General features: G+C 37.5%; 1 protein-coding gene across 1 annotated transcript; it reads left to right on the top strand.

Annotated features, from left to right (window-relative positions):
• Positions 1 to 3,813: 3,813 nt before the first annotated feature.
• On the top strand, positions 3,814 to 15,824 carry LOC137392841 (chitinase domain-containing protein 1-like). Its single transcript, XM_068079177.1, has 9 exons — positions 3,814 to 3,946; positions 5,407 to 5,586; positions 7,169 to 7,343; positions 9,839 to 9,945; positions 10,754 to 10,917; positions 14,156 to 14,245; positions 14,684 to 14,848; positions 15,200 to 15,280; positions 15,680 to 15,824. Exons 1-9 carry the CDS (start codon positions 3,833 to 3,835, stop codon positions 15,822 to 15,824), a joined length of 1,221 nt encoding a protein of 406 aa, XP_067935278.1. The 5' UTR covers positions 3,814 to 3,832.
• Positions 15,825 to 16,134: the final 310 nt, after the last annotated feature.

Raw genomic sequence — 16,134 nt, 5'->3', positions numbered from 1 at the left:
TGGACTGCAATGACACCTTCTGGCCGTGCCTACCCCTACATTGATTGACACGTTGGCATAAAGTTACTACAGATTGAGACTGGGGGCGCCAGCAGACCGCCGTTTGGTCCATGGGGAGAGGCCAGCCAAGCAGGTGGCGCTGGTTCAAAACCAGACCATCAGCCAGCATGCACTTCTGATGCAACGGCTGATGAAGCAGGTCAGGCACCTGCAGGAGTGATAGCACTGAGTCAAATAGACTTTGCTGGCTTAACCCTTTCAGTGTGGGGGCTGTAGGAGGTCAGGGACACGTTTGGAGAAACTGCCCTGTCAAGGGTCGCAACAGGAGTGCTGACTACTGGTTGAACCAAGGCCCCCCAACCGTTCAAGCTTTAACAAAAAGTGTTCAGGCCCACTGGCCGGATGACAGGAGTCCAGACGCTGACTGAACATTTGCAAAACAAGTCTCAAGAAGGGACGGGGAGGTGACACGGAGATTCTCTGCCATACCCACTCAGAACGAGGAGGTGACGCAGCGATTTCTACCCATATTCAACCACAATGAGGAGGTGGCACAAGTATTTCCTGTCATATCCTCGCGGGACAAGGATGAGACATGGAAGTTTTTTGTCATAGCAACCCAGAACTACTATGTAACCTTAGAGAAGCTGAAGGCCAGATGCTTAGACCCTAGTCCAGCTGAGGAAGCACAGACAAAGCCTGAGTGAGCAACATCAGGCTGGATTGCCAGGAGTGTGATCGGTTACCAATGTCAAATAGACTGCTCTTGCGGCTGTTTGGAGTCTGTCTTCAAAGCGGCAAAGCTGGCCTATTCCACACACCACCTCCAGGACAAGCCCACACACCAGAAGTCTGCTCCAACAGATTCAGGATTATGCGGTGCCAAAAATTTTGGCTTTTGGGGAAAGGGGGCCAAGATAATCAGATTACAGGCTCTCAGCTGACCCCATTCTGCAGTTCCAGTTCATAAAGCCGTCACGGATAAAGCCGGCATGGCTATTACGTACACACGAGCAGCTGAACTTGAAGAAGGGCAGAGTCTACCACAGAGCTAAGAATATAAAAGGAGTACACATGGACCATTGAGTTTAGAGTAGCAATGCTTGTGGCTTACACTTGTGCCACGACTTTAATATATTTGTGTACAAATATATGAATCTTGTGATTGCCACAACCAATTATTATTGCAAACGCTCCTAGAGTTGGTGACAATAAATAAACTGCCTAGATTTCCAATTGGGCTGAGTTTAGAAGTATGTCCCTTCACAATAGGGTAGTCAAAATAAACGTAAACAATTTCACCGTTGTAATATTAGAACATGGCCTGAAAGCTTTTCATTTCGATTTGCTTCATCAGGTTGTATTTTGAGTGGTTTCGAATATACTCTATTTTGCCTTTCGACCCTGTTAGTTCTGCCATTTAAAATCAAATAAGAGCAGTCATAATCCAAAGCACTTAGCTTGCAAAAAACAGATTAGATTTTGATTTCTAAAAAAGGAAATTAAAGCCGCTTCCCTCGAGTTGTACTCCCTGCTAAGCCATCAATGCAGACTGGTCTGCATGGTCATTAGATAAATGACTAAGAATGTCTAAGTAAAAAAATCTGAGACAAAATAAAAACAAGCCTATAGTTTCTCTATAATCCTTTAGGAGTATTGGTGATTGGTAGTAGTGCCTTGTGATTGGCCACCTCACTCAACACTTTTTGAGCATTAATTTTTTTTTTGTAGTATTGATCTAGTCGCCTAACCAAACATTTTTTCTGGTGGTATGGTTATACCAGTGATTGACCTAATTCTGTACTTCAGTAAGACTGGGTATAGATCCTCGGCTAGCCTAAAAACTCTTTGAATAGTCATTTCTGTTGAGGTACGCTGCACTACATTGTCAGACTCTTCCTTGTAAAGAATATCATGTCTTGAAAATGTTTTTGCATACACTGATCACTATCTGAATCTTATATTTGGTCGTGAGTTGTCCTCTAAAAGTCTCTAAAGCAAATGATAAGCACTGAGTATTCTTTATTTTTAAATTTTAAAAATTTCCGCACATAATATTTTTATTGTTTCTGAGAAGATTGTGCAAAGGCTCATCACCTTGTCAGGGGCATTTAGTGTACATGTTATACATTCTGTGACTGAAGTCCTATGTCATCTGCCATGACAGCATTCCTCGCATCTTCAATTGTATGTTATGACAAAAATAATTTTCAATTTGAATAGCCCAAGTGTTTTACAGCAAGCAGACTTTCAAATGTTGCACTATTACTTGAGGTATTTATTGAGCTGCTGGTCTTTTGGTAAATGATGATGTAAGAACAATTAGGTACTGCCTGCTAATTTTAGTGTTGTAAGATAATTGAACACATAAGTGAATACAAACAGCTCAAATGATGTACCAATTAACAGCAGGATGATTAACCAATAATATTCAAGTGCAGGGGCGGATCTAGGAAAAAAAGTGTGTGGTGCCAAATTTGTGTAATATATCTAGGGTGAGAGGGGGTGCGCAGCGCCACCCCTTTGCATGGGCCGCCAGCGGAACCTTTTGGAATTTAGTCATCTTAGAATGAAGGAGAGGTGTGTTTGAGTCAAAAAAAGTGTAATCATTTGTTTGCAGCAAACTACAAGTTTAGAGGTGAAAATTGACATTTGATGTGGTTAATTAAATTGGTGTTTTATGTTTATTATACTCTTAAAACCTCAACAGCCGTTTGGCTTTGCACAAATAAGCCATCATTTCTTCAAAATGCCATGAAAAATGTTTTGTAGTATTAGCTAGACAATGATGCTTTTATAAAACAGACATAGTAGGGCATACTTTTGGGAATTCTTCTTTTCTTGTTAAAAGAAATGATTTAAAATTCGTTTTTGACCTTTCTTCCGGAATATTTTGCTTTTAAAATTGCTTGTAGTACTTCTTTCAAAAAGGTTGTGGCTCAATTGGGGATGTCGAGTGGGACACTCTCATTTGTTTATAAGCAAAACAAATTCAGGTCAAGGTTATTAAAACTTGATCGTTGTAATGAGCCCTGCAAGGCCGTTTTTGTTCATTTCCTCCCAAAGAAAGTTCTCAGTGAAATGAAAGTAATTCACTCAATTCTTGATGGATTTTAAATATTTTTTTTATTTCTTTGCCATATTTAGGGTGGTGCATTTGCACCATATGCACCACAGTAGATCCGCCCCTGAAGTGTATGAATAAACAGTCTGGACAGAAGGAAACGTTTTTTTAAGTTGTCCTTTGTGCATTTAGGGCCGACAACTCCAAAATAGTATGATAGGAGTTATAGCTACAGTGCGTCTCAACAATTAAAGCATGTGCAATAATAAGATAGGGTTCGCATAGTTTGTTTTTACTCAGAGCTCTACAAAAAAGCAAAACAATTTTACTCATATATCTAAAAGCTATAGTTTTACACTGTCATCCTTTTTACTAGTCTGTACTTTAGATAACAAATGGAGGCCTGCTTTTCAGTCAAACAGTAAAAGTAATAGTCTTTTTTATGGATGGTTTTGTAAAACTAAAATAAATCTTATTTTCCTTTACATAATTTGCATAAAAGTATCAATTTATATACAAACTGTTATCTACAACTATATTCACGCAAGGCATTTGCGTGGCTAAATCACCTCAAGGAAAATGCAGGCCATAAGTAAGAACAAGGACTAACGTTGTAACCCAGCTGTACTGGAGTGGTGGTTTTTATATATGGCAATTATTCAAGCTCAGAGCCGGTTGTACCGTTTTTAGAAAAATAAATGAAAGACCTTATCATCGGTATACTCACATTTGCATTATTTATCTCTGTTTAAGGTAGCGGGTGGTGCAATGCGATTTATCGTGATTTTGACCACTTTTGCTCTCCTATATGTCTGTCAAGGTACTCTGTCCAGGAGTGATAAAAAAGAAAAAAAGCCTAAAAAGAAAGAGAAAATTGAGAAGGTAAACATTTGTGTTGTTTGTGTTACATCTTTGACACGAGTACTGGTTGTTATTTGTCTACTTGCTGAGACTTGCTTCCACAGTACTTGCTACATGTAATCAGGCATAATATCGATGAAAGCTAAAACGTGCAGCCTAATGTTGTTTGTGATGCCTGCCTTCATTGTTGCATATTTGCATACATCTCTTTTCCTTCAAAAAAAATTTAAACATGGAGAGTCCTGCACAGTTTAATAAGGTCAATGCAGATATGCAAACCGGAGCTATTTTTACACATCTGTTTTTTTTTATCTTTTGGCTTTTAATGTGATCTGAGGATTTTGTTTCAACTGTAATTTTATCGTTAATATTAAATACATGATAACATAATATTCAGTTTGCGCAAACTATTTTATAGAATGAATCAGGGTTCTTATATGCCTCTTTACTTCGTATTAGAGAAGTTTGAATTTTATTTTAAAAACTGAATTACCGAGAATTGTGAAGTTGCAAGTAAAATTACTATGCACTACTGAATACACAGAAATCTGCCTCAGTATCTCTTTTATGAATGATACCTGTATTTTTATTGAAACTGGTCTACAGATGTTCAAGTAGTCCTAGCATGCCTAACTCAGCTCCACGCTGTTTGAACCCATCCCATCTCTGTGCAAAAACAAGTCTAAGAGTTTCTGTACCAGTATATGGATGTTTAATTTGGTCTCATGGTGTTTGTATCAGTCTTAGGGTTTTTGTACCAGTCTCAGGGCGTCTGTATCTCAGGGTGTCTGTACCAGTCTTAGGGTGTCTGTACCTCAGGGTGTCTGTACCTCAGGGTGTCTGTACCAGTCTCAGGGTGGCTGTACCAGTCTCAGTGTGTCTGTAGCAGTCTCAGGGTGTCTTTACCAGTCTCAGGGTGTCTGTAGCAGTCTCAGGGTGTCTGTACCAGTCTCAGGGTGTCTGTACCAGTCTCAGGGTGGCTGTACCAGTCTCAGGGTGGCTGTAGCAGTCTCAGGGTGTCTTTACCAGTCTCAGGGTGTCTTTAGGAGTCTCAGGGTGTCTGTACCAGTCTCAGGATGTCTTTACCAGTCTCAGGATGTCTGTATCAGTCTCAGGGTGTCTGTACCAGTCTCAGGGTGGCTGTATTAGTCTCAGGGTGTCTTTACCAGTCTCAGGATGTCTGTACCAGTTTCAGGGTGTCTCTATTAGTCACAGAATGTTGTATCTTGTGTAAAACTCCAACAAAATGTTTGTTTCATTTAACTTCATGATTAAGTAAGAGCATTTGCTGATTACTAGAATATATATCATTTAAAACACAAGTAAGATATTGGTTGATTAGTACAATAGCCAAAATATGCAAAAAGAATTTTATTCTTTGAAGATGTAAATTTTCACAAACTTTTTCTAATGTTCGTAACAGTTTCTTTTAGTTTTTTGTACAGGTTGTAACTTTGTCAATATAAACACTTTTATTGTAGGTCACAGAAGAGGTCACCGTGTCTCCTAATGACCAGACTAATGTCACTGCCAATGTCAAAGCTCGAGGACTTGTGCAATCAGAGGTCACTGCGGCTGATATCGTGAAGGAGCACAGTGTTCACAGTGCTGCCATTGAGACAAGAGAGTTTTCTGGACCAGTTTTAGCCTACGTCACTCCAGTCAGTGTTATAGTCTGGGTTGGGTAGTAGCCACTTGGATGTACTATAAGTGCTGTTTGTATTAAGTCTAATTCACACATGAGGCCATCATGACCCTTTTTTGTTTTACCCCTGTAATATGTCAGACTCACTCACATGAGTACAGGATTCTCGCAACGATGTAGTCTTAAAACTAATATAGTCTGGTAGTTTACTTTTACGTTGTGTCGTGGGCTGCTTAGACTTTTGAACAACCAGCTGCATCAAGATTGTAAGAGTACACAAATATAGGATATAGATATCATACAGTATACCTAGCTGTGGGATATAACGGCACCGATACTCTTTCAGGTACATTTGCATTGCCGTTGTGGATACTAATTTTTTAGTTAGACCGCTTTATGAATAGCATTCTGCTTTTGCATCATTTTTATTATCTGATGAGTTTTGGTAGGCTTTAAAAACTAAGAAAATTGAATTGCTAAAATATCAACCAGGTATATAGATATATTTAACAGTGTTCAAAAAATTTAATCCCACATTCGTTTAGCAAATACATTTTTATTCAAAGTTCATATTGGTCATGGGGAGGGGAGAAGGTCTCACCAAATTTAATATTCTAGTTTCATTGTACAATAAGTTAGAATTACACCAATATTTCTTCTATTTCTGGTTAGTACCGTTTTCGAATGGCGTTCAATGTGTACTAGGTTTCATGATAGCAGTAGGTTTCATGTGTGGTCAGTGCTGGTTGTCCCCACAATAAAAACTTGCTGGTTGTTGGTAAAGCTCAAACTCACAGTATCATTCTGTTAAGCCATTTTGCAGTTTTTAAGTCATCTATTATAAGATCTAGTACGCCGGCTGTCCCATCCGTCAAAAGAGATCGTCAGATGTGCGATAATTATGTGCATAATCATTCTAAAATATGGTGAGGTGGACGGGTGGTGCAGTGGCTAGCACAGTGGTCCACCAAGCCGACTATTCGAGTTCAACTCGTGTGCGATGCATTTTCTCTAGTGCTCTAACCGTGGCTTCGAATATACTGACAAACATGGCTCTTATTTTAGTAAAGAATGCAGATATTGGCTACAATCTCCCTGCTATTTGTCATGACCAATTTGCTAATAGGAGAATGTGATAAGGTTTTTTTGATTCGACATTTCTCAAGTATTTACAATACCATGTGACCATTTCAAAGAGAAGATGTCGCTACTCTATGAAGAATATTGTGCCTAAGATAGATGAGCCAATGTATCATTGCAGTTTTCTTGTGTCTTTTGTAATTTTTTCATGATATTTGATTACAAAAATTGAATGTTGCAATCATCTAATATGTAAACATGTGTACTGACAGATAGCCTTCTGTATGACAGCTTACTAAGACAACCCAGCAATCGAGACCTCAGTGTGGTCTTAAGTTGAAGGGAGGAAGTTTTGAGAATGTTTTAGAATTACCAGTCAGCGAATCATATAGAAAATACCTTTTAACAATACATTTGTTAGTCAGCTTTTATATCTTTGGAGTCGTCGTCTTTCTTTTATATGCTTTACTAGGTGTTTAAACCTTTTCACCCGCATTTATTCAACTGTTTATTTTCAGTGGAACTCTAAAGGCTATGATATAGCGAAAAAGTTTCACAAAAAATTCACACTAGTTTCTCCAGTCTGGCTGCAAGTCTCACCTAAGGGAAGCAGTGAGTTTGTGATGAACGGAGGGCATGATATCGACCGTGGATGGGTAAAGGAAGTCCTTCGAGGGAAAGACAACTCTATAGGTAAATCTTGTTTACCGCTTGTCTCTCCAAGCTAAGTGTTCTATCATTGCTGGATTTCTATGCCTGCATCATTAGGCAACATGTGCCAATCTTTCAGTGTGATATCTCTGTTAGTATTGTAGTAGCTGGCCTGTGGTTTACACATTGGCTAGTACTGTCATTATGAGGCTGCACCAACCAAAAAGTTCCCAAGAAATATGGGTAATTAAAAAAGTACTACATGGCAAAAACTAAGAGTAAATTTTAGATGAGCTGTGTGTGACAGAAAGCTATTCGTTTTCTAAATGTCAGGCATTGTTGGTCAATAAGTCCTTGCTTGTTTTTTTTAGCAATAGCGTAGTTGCTTTTACAATCTTTTTCAATTATGTTTGCAAATGAAAATAGCTCAGTCGTCAAAAAACTGCATTGCAAACTAAAAATCTTTGTACAGTGCATCCTCAGGATACGTTTCTGATCCGCTTCAGAGATGGCATCGCATGATGAAGAAATCGTATGTAAGGTATATAAACCATAGAAATTATATAATGCAAACATGCCCTGGTAAAAATCGTCCTAAAGTTTTATGTAAGTGCTGTACATATTAAAAGTTCGTAACAAATTAGTATGTTAACCTTAGTAACTATAGTTACCTACCGTAACTTTATTATATTTAGTGAGTTTATTGCTTATGATCTGCAATACAATGTGATGTTACATAATGTTCTTGCTTCTTTCTATGCTACAATCTACCATAGAAAATTCATACCTTCAAGATAGACATACGTATGGCAAAAACTTTGAATTTTCTTCAAATAAGTTTAGCTTACTAAACACACACACACTTAAATTTTAAAGTTTTAATATGTATTTTTAACTATTTTACTAAATTTCACTATTTTATCACTAAAATTTTATCACTAATCAGTTTCTGTCTCCGTTTTCACTCTAGCTTTTAGCGGACCTGTTTAAAACATTTTAAACCTAATTCGGCTAGAAAACCGAACAACATTGTTTTCGTAATGAAGTGGATTTTTGTTAGCATGTTAATGGAAGTTGTGTGACCACTATACCTTCTGTGTGAAGAATCGCAACTCCAACTTTGCTACTGGTTTGAAGGGAAACCATTACCGTTTTACAAACATTAATTGCTGGATAAAGAAAAATCAGTCATCATCTCTCTTTCAGGCGTTGTGAAAATGTTTCCGGCGAACAGCGTTTCGGCGCCTTTGTTATTTTGACGTACGTAAAAAGCTGTACTGCCAAATTTGAACTCAGGCAAAAATTTTGTTGAGTTCGTAGGGTGAAATAAAATTCGTATAGTGAGGTGAAAAAATTCTCATGTTCCACTTCGTATGGTGAAATAATCGTATATCAGAGTAATGGTATCCTGTGTGTGCACTCTAGTTCTAGAGTGTTTTTTGATTGGCCCACCTGTTCTAACATAGCAATGTCCATTTTCACTCCTCATTCATAAGGTTGTTCTACATTTATTTGGCTCTCTATTATAGCCTTCCCAATGTTTCCTATGAATTAACCCTTTTAAGTTATTGTTGTGCTACATTGGCTGTCCAATAGCTAACAATGCAGTAATACAAAGGCTGTTTACATTGCTGTTTCAGTTCCCAGGAGGTTGTTGTTTCAGTTTCCATGGTGCTGTTGTTTCAGTTTTCAGGGTGTTGTTGTTTCAGCTCTTAGGGTGTTGTGGTTTCAGTTCCCGTGGTTTTGTTTGTCAGTTCTCAGCGTGTTGTTGTTTCAGTTCCCAGGGTGTTGTTGTTTCAGTTCTCAGGGTGTTGTTGTTTCAGTTCTCAGGGTGTTGTTGTTTCAGTTGCCAGGGTGTTGTTGTTTCAGTTCCCAGCGTGTTGTTGTTTCAGTTCTCAGCGTGTTGTTGTTTCAGTTCTCAGGGTGTTGTTGTTTCAGTTGCCAGGGTGTTGTTGTTTCAGTTCTCAGCGTGTTGTTGTTTCAGTTCTCAGGGTGTTGTTGTTTCAGTTGCCAGGGTGTTGTTGTTTCAGTTCCCAGGGTGTTGTTGTTTCAGTTCCCAGCGTGTTGTTGTTTCAGTTCCCAGGGTGTTGTTGTTTCAGTTCTCAGGGTGTTGTTGTTTCAGTTGCCAGGGTGTTGTTGTTTCAGTTCTCAGCGTGTTGTTGTTTCAGTTCTCAGGGTGTTGTTGTTTCAGTTGCCAGGGTGTTGTTGTTTCAGTTCCCAGGGTGTTGTTGTTTCAGTTCCCAGGGTGTTGTTGTTTCAGCTCCTGGGGTGTTGTTGTTTCATTTCCCAGGGTGTTGTTGTTTCAGTTCCCAGAGTGTCGAACATTGTTTCAGTTGCCAAGATGTTGTGTCAGTTCTTAGGGTGTTGTTGTTTCAGTTCCCGCGGTTTTGTTTTTTCAGTTCCCAGAGTGTTGTTTTTTCAGCTCCCAGGGTGTTGTTGTTTCAGTTCCCAGGGTGTTGTTGTTTCAGTTCCCAGGGTGTTGTTTTTTTAGTTCCCAAAGTGTTGTTCTTTCAGCTCCCAGGGTGTTGTTCTTTCAGTTCCCAGGGTATTGTTTGACAAGTGGAGCATTCCTGACTATCAGAAGATGTTTTCCAGTGAAGCCAACATGGGAAAATGTGCCAAGACTATCACATCCTTTATCAAAGTAAGATATCTTTTGAAGTATCCACAAGTGCAATAGATTGTTCAATAAATTAACCTATTAAATGTTTAATAAATTCATTCTAAACTTTAGGCTATCAACATCTGAACACTGTTTTCATGTTTTCTACAGGCACAGGCCTATTCATGGAACAGTTCTGCTTGTTATTTTGGATTTGTGTTTTCCTGCGTCATTTTAAAACTGCTTTGGCTGTAACTTCTGTTGATTACTATCAACAAAAATATACTTTGCTTTGTTGTTCTGTATTTTGCCTTGTCTTTACAGTTTAGTTTCGGGTGGATTAATCAAATGTGTTCACAAAATTCAGTGTTGATGCTTTCATGTGGTTTCTGGTTTCCTGTGATGTATGAAGTTGCCATCACATTGTTCAATAAATTAATAATGCTTCAATATAACATTAACTTTATGAGTTATGAAAAATCCCAACATATCTAATGCTATCATACATCATCATACCTTGGTTTTAGTCTCCACAAGTACAACCCACAGTAGATCAGTCAAATGTGAGCATAACTCACAAAAATTGAACATGCTGAATAATTTGAATGATTTGTGTCTTATGCATACTTATATCACTAAGGTGATCCTGTAGGAGTTGTTAAAGCCTTTTCAAAAACCACAGAATGTAGAAAAATGCACAAAAAATTTCTGTATGGGTGTTTTAGCCATTCAATTTATGTCCATTTCACAGAGTTGGTTCTTCATTCTTGTACCATTTTGTTGTTGCCAATCTAAGTCCATTTGTGTTAGACCGTTTTCACATCCCCATCATTTCTTCTATGTTTGACAGAAGCATGGCTTTGGTGGAGTTACGATTGAAATATGGAGTCAAATGCCCGCAATGATTCAGTCAGATGCCATCCATTTCCTTATAGACTTGGCATCTATGCTGCACCAGGCTAAAAAGATCATAGTTCTAGTAGTACCACCCCTACAAATTTCTTCAGATGCAAAGTAAGAACTTGCGCTATTTATTGTCTGAGGCCTTTATTCACATACGTACCTTTCGTGTTTGAGGGCTAAAACTATGCCGATTTTTGGTATTATCCGTTTTCGTTCAGTTTCCGTTTTTAAAGCATAACTGCCACGAACAGCTTTCGTTGTTTTTTTATAGGTAAATCAGACATGCTGATTCCGATGTGGTACTCAAAATAAAGACTGGTTCACTAACTTTCAAAGTCATTTTTGTTTTTGAAGGCTTTTTAACAGTGATTCAATATCGGTGACACAATCGACGCAACAAGCCCCGCCCATAAATATGTGACGTAGCCTAGCTTTTTAGGGACGTAAGTTGGGGATGTTTAGTCCGATCTAGAATTATAGAGATTGGTGTTTTAAAACCCATTATTCTCTAAATTCAGCCTTCAAAATAATCTCAGTCTTTTTTGAAAGGTAGATAAGCTATTTAATATTGCTTGTAGCTTGTTACAGGGTGTTTAATATACTGAACGCCGAGGAATATGAGCTCAAAAAAGTGCCATAACAACTATAGTTTGTGATAAAATCGCCCTTTTTGAGCTCAGTTTTCTCGGCGGTCAGCCTATTAAACATCCTGTAACAAGCTATGAGCAGTCCTACATAGCTTATTTAACTTTCAGAAAAGACTGAGATTATTTTGAAGGATGAATTTAGAAAATAATGGGTTTTAAGACACCAATCTCTATAATTCTAGATCGGACTAAACATCCCCAACTTTCGTCTCTAAAAAGCTAGGTTACATCACATATTTATGGGCGGAGCTTGTTGTGTCGATTGTGTCGTTTGCGACACCGATATTGAATCGTTATAAAAAAGCCTTACAAAACAAAAATGACTTCGAAAGTTAGTGGACCAATCTTTATTTTGAGTACAAAATCAGAATCAGTGTGTCTGATTTACCTATGAAAAATTAATGAAAGCTGTTCGTTGCAGTTATGCTTTCATGAAGAACATTTGTTTTCACATCTTTGTGGTTGGTAAAATCTTTTAAAGAATAAAGAAGGCATAATATTATTATGTTTTATTAGTTATCTTGAGGTGTTGACTGATGTTTTTAAAAAAGAATCAAGGAGATTGACCCACTAGAAGCTGAGATATAGCCAGCCAAACACAGTTCTACCTAGTAACGAATCCCGAAAATTGTGACGTATGAAATCGATTTATTGGTCATGTGCCGGAGTTGCGCACCCTTACCGCCGTTACGTATAATGATGGTTTTAGGCTACGAGATGTGAAACGCTTCTCGCGATAGTAAATAATTTACAGACTAGCTCTGGTTTCTCAAGAAAATCAAGCAAACATTGTGTGGTAAAGGCATTTGCCCACAACCCCTTGCCATGATTTTCCAAAACAGAAGAGCAGATTTTGACTATTGTGCTTCAAATTTTAACTCGATCTCCACGAATATGCTCCGAAGATCCTCTGTTCAACGAATGGCGCGTGTATAGTCTATATGCGACATCCGCGATTTGCAGTTTGTTTAGAATAAGAAATGGGAATGTGAGTTTTTGTTCATTCATCATTTTTCTACTGTGTACCTACTGCAGCATTCAGTTGATTTTTATGATTATCATCACTATTAACAGACTGTAAGTTCACTACAGCCATAATTTTAAAAAGAATAACTTGACCGTGCTGCTCTTGCTGTGAGAAAAAAAAGCGATAACTTTTTATATTTGTGATTTGATTTTTCTATTTATCTATTATCTTGTCTATGATTATTTTTATGATTAATATAATAATCATAATGCATATTATACGAAATAATAATACAACTGCGTATAGAATAAATGATGTAACTAATATAATTTGTAGAAAGTTATAAATGATAACCGAGATTGATGATTGATTTAGTTGATTCCATTTATTAGCTATAGATAAAAAAATCTGAACAGCGCTAAAGATGAGTCTGAATAGAGAAGCTAAGTGGGAGAACAACAAAACTGAGCTGAACTAGCAAGATAGCGAAATGTTGCGACATAATAGACGCGTGTAATTATTTCATGCTAAAACTAATCTACATGTCAGAGGGACTGGTTCAGAATTATCAGAGCAATGATTGTTAGGCCCAATTGGATTGTTCTATACTTCCAGTGATTAAACCAATTAAAACGCCGTGATTGTTATAGGAGAGCGCATTAGTTGGCTTAATTGTCCAATGGCACACAAGTCGATTTCATACATCATATATTGATGATTACCAAAACACTTGTTTTTTGGTAGACCTGTGCTTGGCTGGCTATATCTCAGCTTCTGGTTGGTCAATCTCCTTGATTCTTTTTTTAGAACATCAGTCAACACCTCAAGATAAATAATAAAGCATAATAATATTATGCTCTCTCTATTCTTTAAGCTTTTGATTGTACATTATTTATTGAATGGACCCACCTCAGCATATGTTCAGTTCATTTTTGGAAACATTTAAAGAACATTTCTTATTTGACATTTTATATACTGAAAAGCGAGTAAACTGACTGTGGGTGACTGTACTTACTGATGTTTTTCATAGTTACAGGAACTGATGCGTTTGGTAACAGCCTTTGGTCCAGCGTGTGGCATTTTCTTGTAGTATTTTGCATCACTCATGTTTCGTTATTCCCGCGTGTTTTTTAGTTTTTCACAAAAAAACCATCATTGCAGTAGTGCTTTTTATATCTTATGAAAATAGAAAAAAATTATCAAAAATGATCTCCAGTGTGTGATTTCACTGATTATTATGCAATCAGCTAACATATAATTGCAATAGTAACTTCCTTTAAAACATCATAAAATAAAATTTGAACGATATAAAATCAGGCTATTTTTTAACCTTGGCAAGAGCAGTATTTCTATAAAGCCTCTGATAGGGTAGGCGGGTATTGAGGCTCATCTCTTAACAGACCATCACTGCATCCTTTCAGCGTCGCTATTGGAAACATAACAACAGATCATACCCATCTAAAAGTTTCCTCGAGATATCTACAACTTTGATGTTCCACATATAAATATCACTCAGGCCAGTAGAAGGCTGTTATGTGTATTAATAAAAGCAAGTGATGTTTGCAGTATTACCAGTTATGTTATGAGTCGTCTATCCTTGGTATTATTCACTGTCAGTTTCCTGTCTGAATGATGGGTACACCAGAACTTGGCTCTCCGAGTCATTTTAAAATTTGCAGCAAATTATGTTTTATCTAGAGAAAAATGCAAGTGTGACTACTGGGTTCTCTTTCAGCTCTCCCTCTTTCACAAGAGAACACTTTGATCAGCTTAAGGATTCCATTGACTACTTTAGCCTCATGACTTATGACTATCACTCTCAATCGTAAGTGCTAATGCTACACACTATTTACATTATTAACATTGATAAGTCTATGTTAATAATTCTAGTATGGCAAATATGTTGAATCATTACTTTCTGTCAATGCAATCAGTCTTCATTCATAAAAACTTGGCTCATGCAAAATTTAATCATATCAGCCGTTTTATGTATACGCTTGGATTCTCTTCCAAATAAAATTGTATGTACCTGCTGTTTTTAATATGCCAGATGACGATAGGTAGGTCAATCCATGGATTCTTGACTTTCAGCTGCAGGGTTGTGAGTTAGGTTGGTGTCTATTGTTGGAAGTCAAGTTCTTCATACCTGCACCCAACCCAGTTGTCTTTGTAAAAGTTGTGTTGGAAATCCATTCCACGGAATGGCCCAGTGCCCACTAGTTTCAATAATAGGTGATAGCGTTGTTTCCTTGTGTACCTTTAGGAGAATGGCTGGGCCTATTAGCCCTATTAGCTGGGTTGAGCAATCTGTTACAACACTCTCTCCGTATCCAAATACTAAAGAGAGAGGACAACTCCTACTTGGATTAAATTTTTATGGGATAAAGTTTGGAGAGAAGTCAGGAGCGCAGCCTGTCATCGGTCATGAGTAAGTAACACACAAAGGTTGTGTGGCTTTCAGCACGAGATCACAGTACCTGTACATGTGAACTGTCTGTATGAAAAGCAGGGACTGGGTTGATTTGCTACAGCTAAATGTAATAAACAGTAACAATGTGCGCGCACTTGTCTTAAATACATTGCTGTCACTTTCTGGGAGCGCTCTCATTCAAGTTTATATTGCCAACTGAAATATGTTTCTGGTCAAAGGGCTGAAGTTGCAAATGATACAATGAGAAGTTATACATATAAAATCAACATTTCACCGTCACACTTTATTTCCATCATGTTTTTAAATTTGTATGGAGTTCAAACTGACTGCTGATGTCTTGATATTTAGGTTTATCTATATACTCAAGCATGATAAGCCGCAAGTGACATGGCAGCCAAAGGAGTCTGAGCATGCATTTATCTTTAGGGAGTGAGTAGTTCATTTCGCCTTTTCTACTGTGTACTAGTCTATCATATTTACTACTGTGTACTAGTCTATCATATTTACTACTGTATACTAGTCTATCATATTTACTACTGTGTACTAGTCTATCATATTTACTACTGTGTACTAGTCTATCATATTTACTACTGTATACTAGTCTATCATATTTACTACTGTATACTAGTCTATTATATTTACTACTGTGTACTAGTCTGTCATATTTACTACTGTGTACTAGTCTATCGTATTTACTACTGTATACTAGTCTATCATATTAACTACTGTGTACTAGTCTATCGTATTTACTACTGTATACTAGTCTATCATATTAACTACTGTGTACTATTCTATCATATTTACCACTTGCTGCAATCCACTTTGCAGCCACAAGATCGATGAGAATGCCTACCTTTTCTACCCATCCCTTTTATCACTCCAAGAGAGGATAAAACTGGCATCTACACTTGGCACTGGCATTTCTATTTGGGAAATAGGTCAAGGCTTGGATTACTTTTATGACCTCCTATAGCAGAGAGACTTTACTGCTATCGCATGAGTACTAAAGTATTCATTTGTATATATCCTCTATAGCATGGTCAATGATGCAACATGTATTTTATTTAATTAATATGGAATATCAGTAATGTATATACATATACATATATTTTGTGTTTACCGCATTTTAAATGATACCACTGTACCTGAGAAAAAAGCCATAGCAAGGAGAACTAGTAATAAATACAGGTTGAGTCTGTTTCATAAGCGTCAATGAAGGGTGGCTAGTCAGCTTATGAAATTGTAGACAAACGCATTTGTTACAAACTTTTACTATTGAGTCA

The sequence above is a fragment of the Watersipora subatra genome, chromosome 4 (genome assembly GCF_963576615.1).
Source record: "Watersipora subatra chromosome 4, tzWatSuba1.1, whole genome shotgun sequence".
NCBI classification, from domain to species: domain Eukaryota; kingdom Metazoa; phylum Bryozoa; class Gymnolaemata; order Cheilostomatida; family Watersiporidae; genus Watersipora; species Watersipora subatra.
The sequence above is the reverse complement of the archived record's forward strand: the minus strand, read 5'-3'. Positions and strand labels throughout refer to the sequence as shown.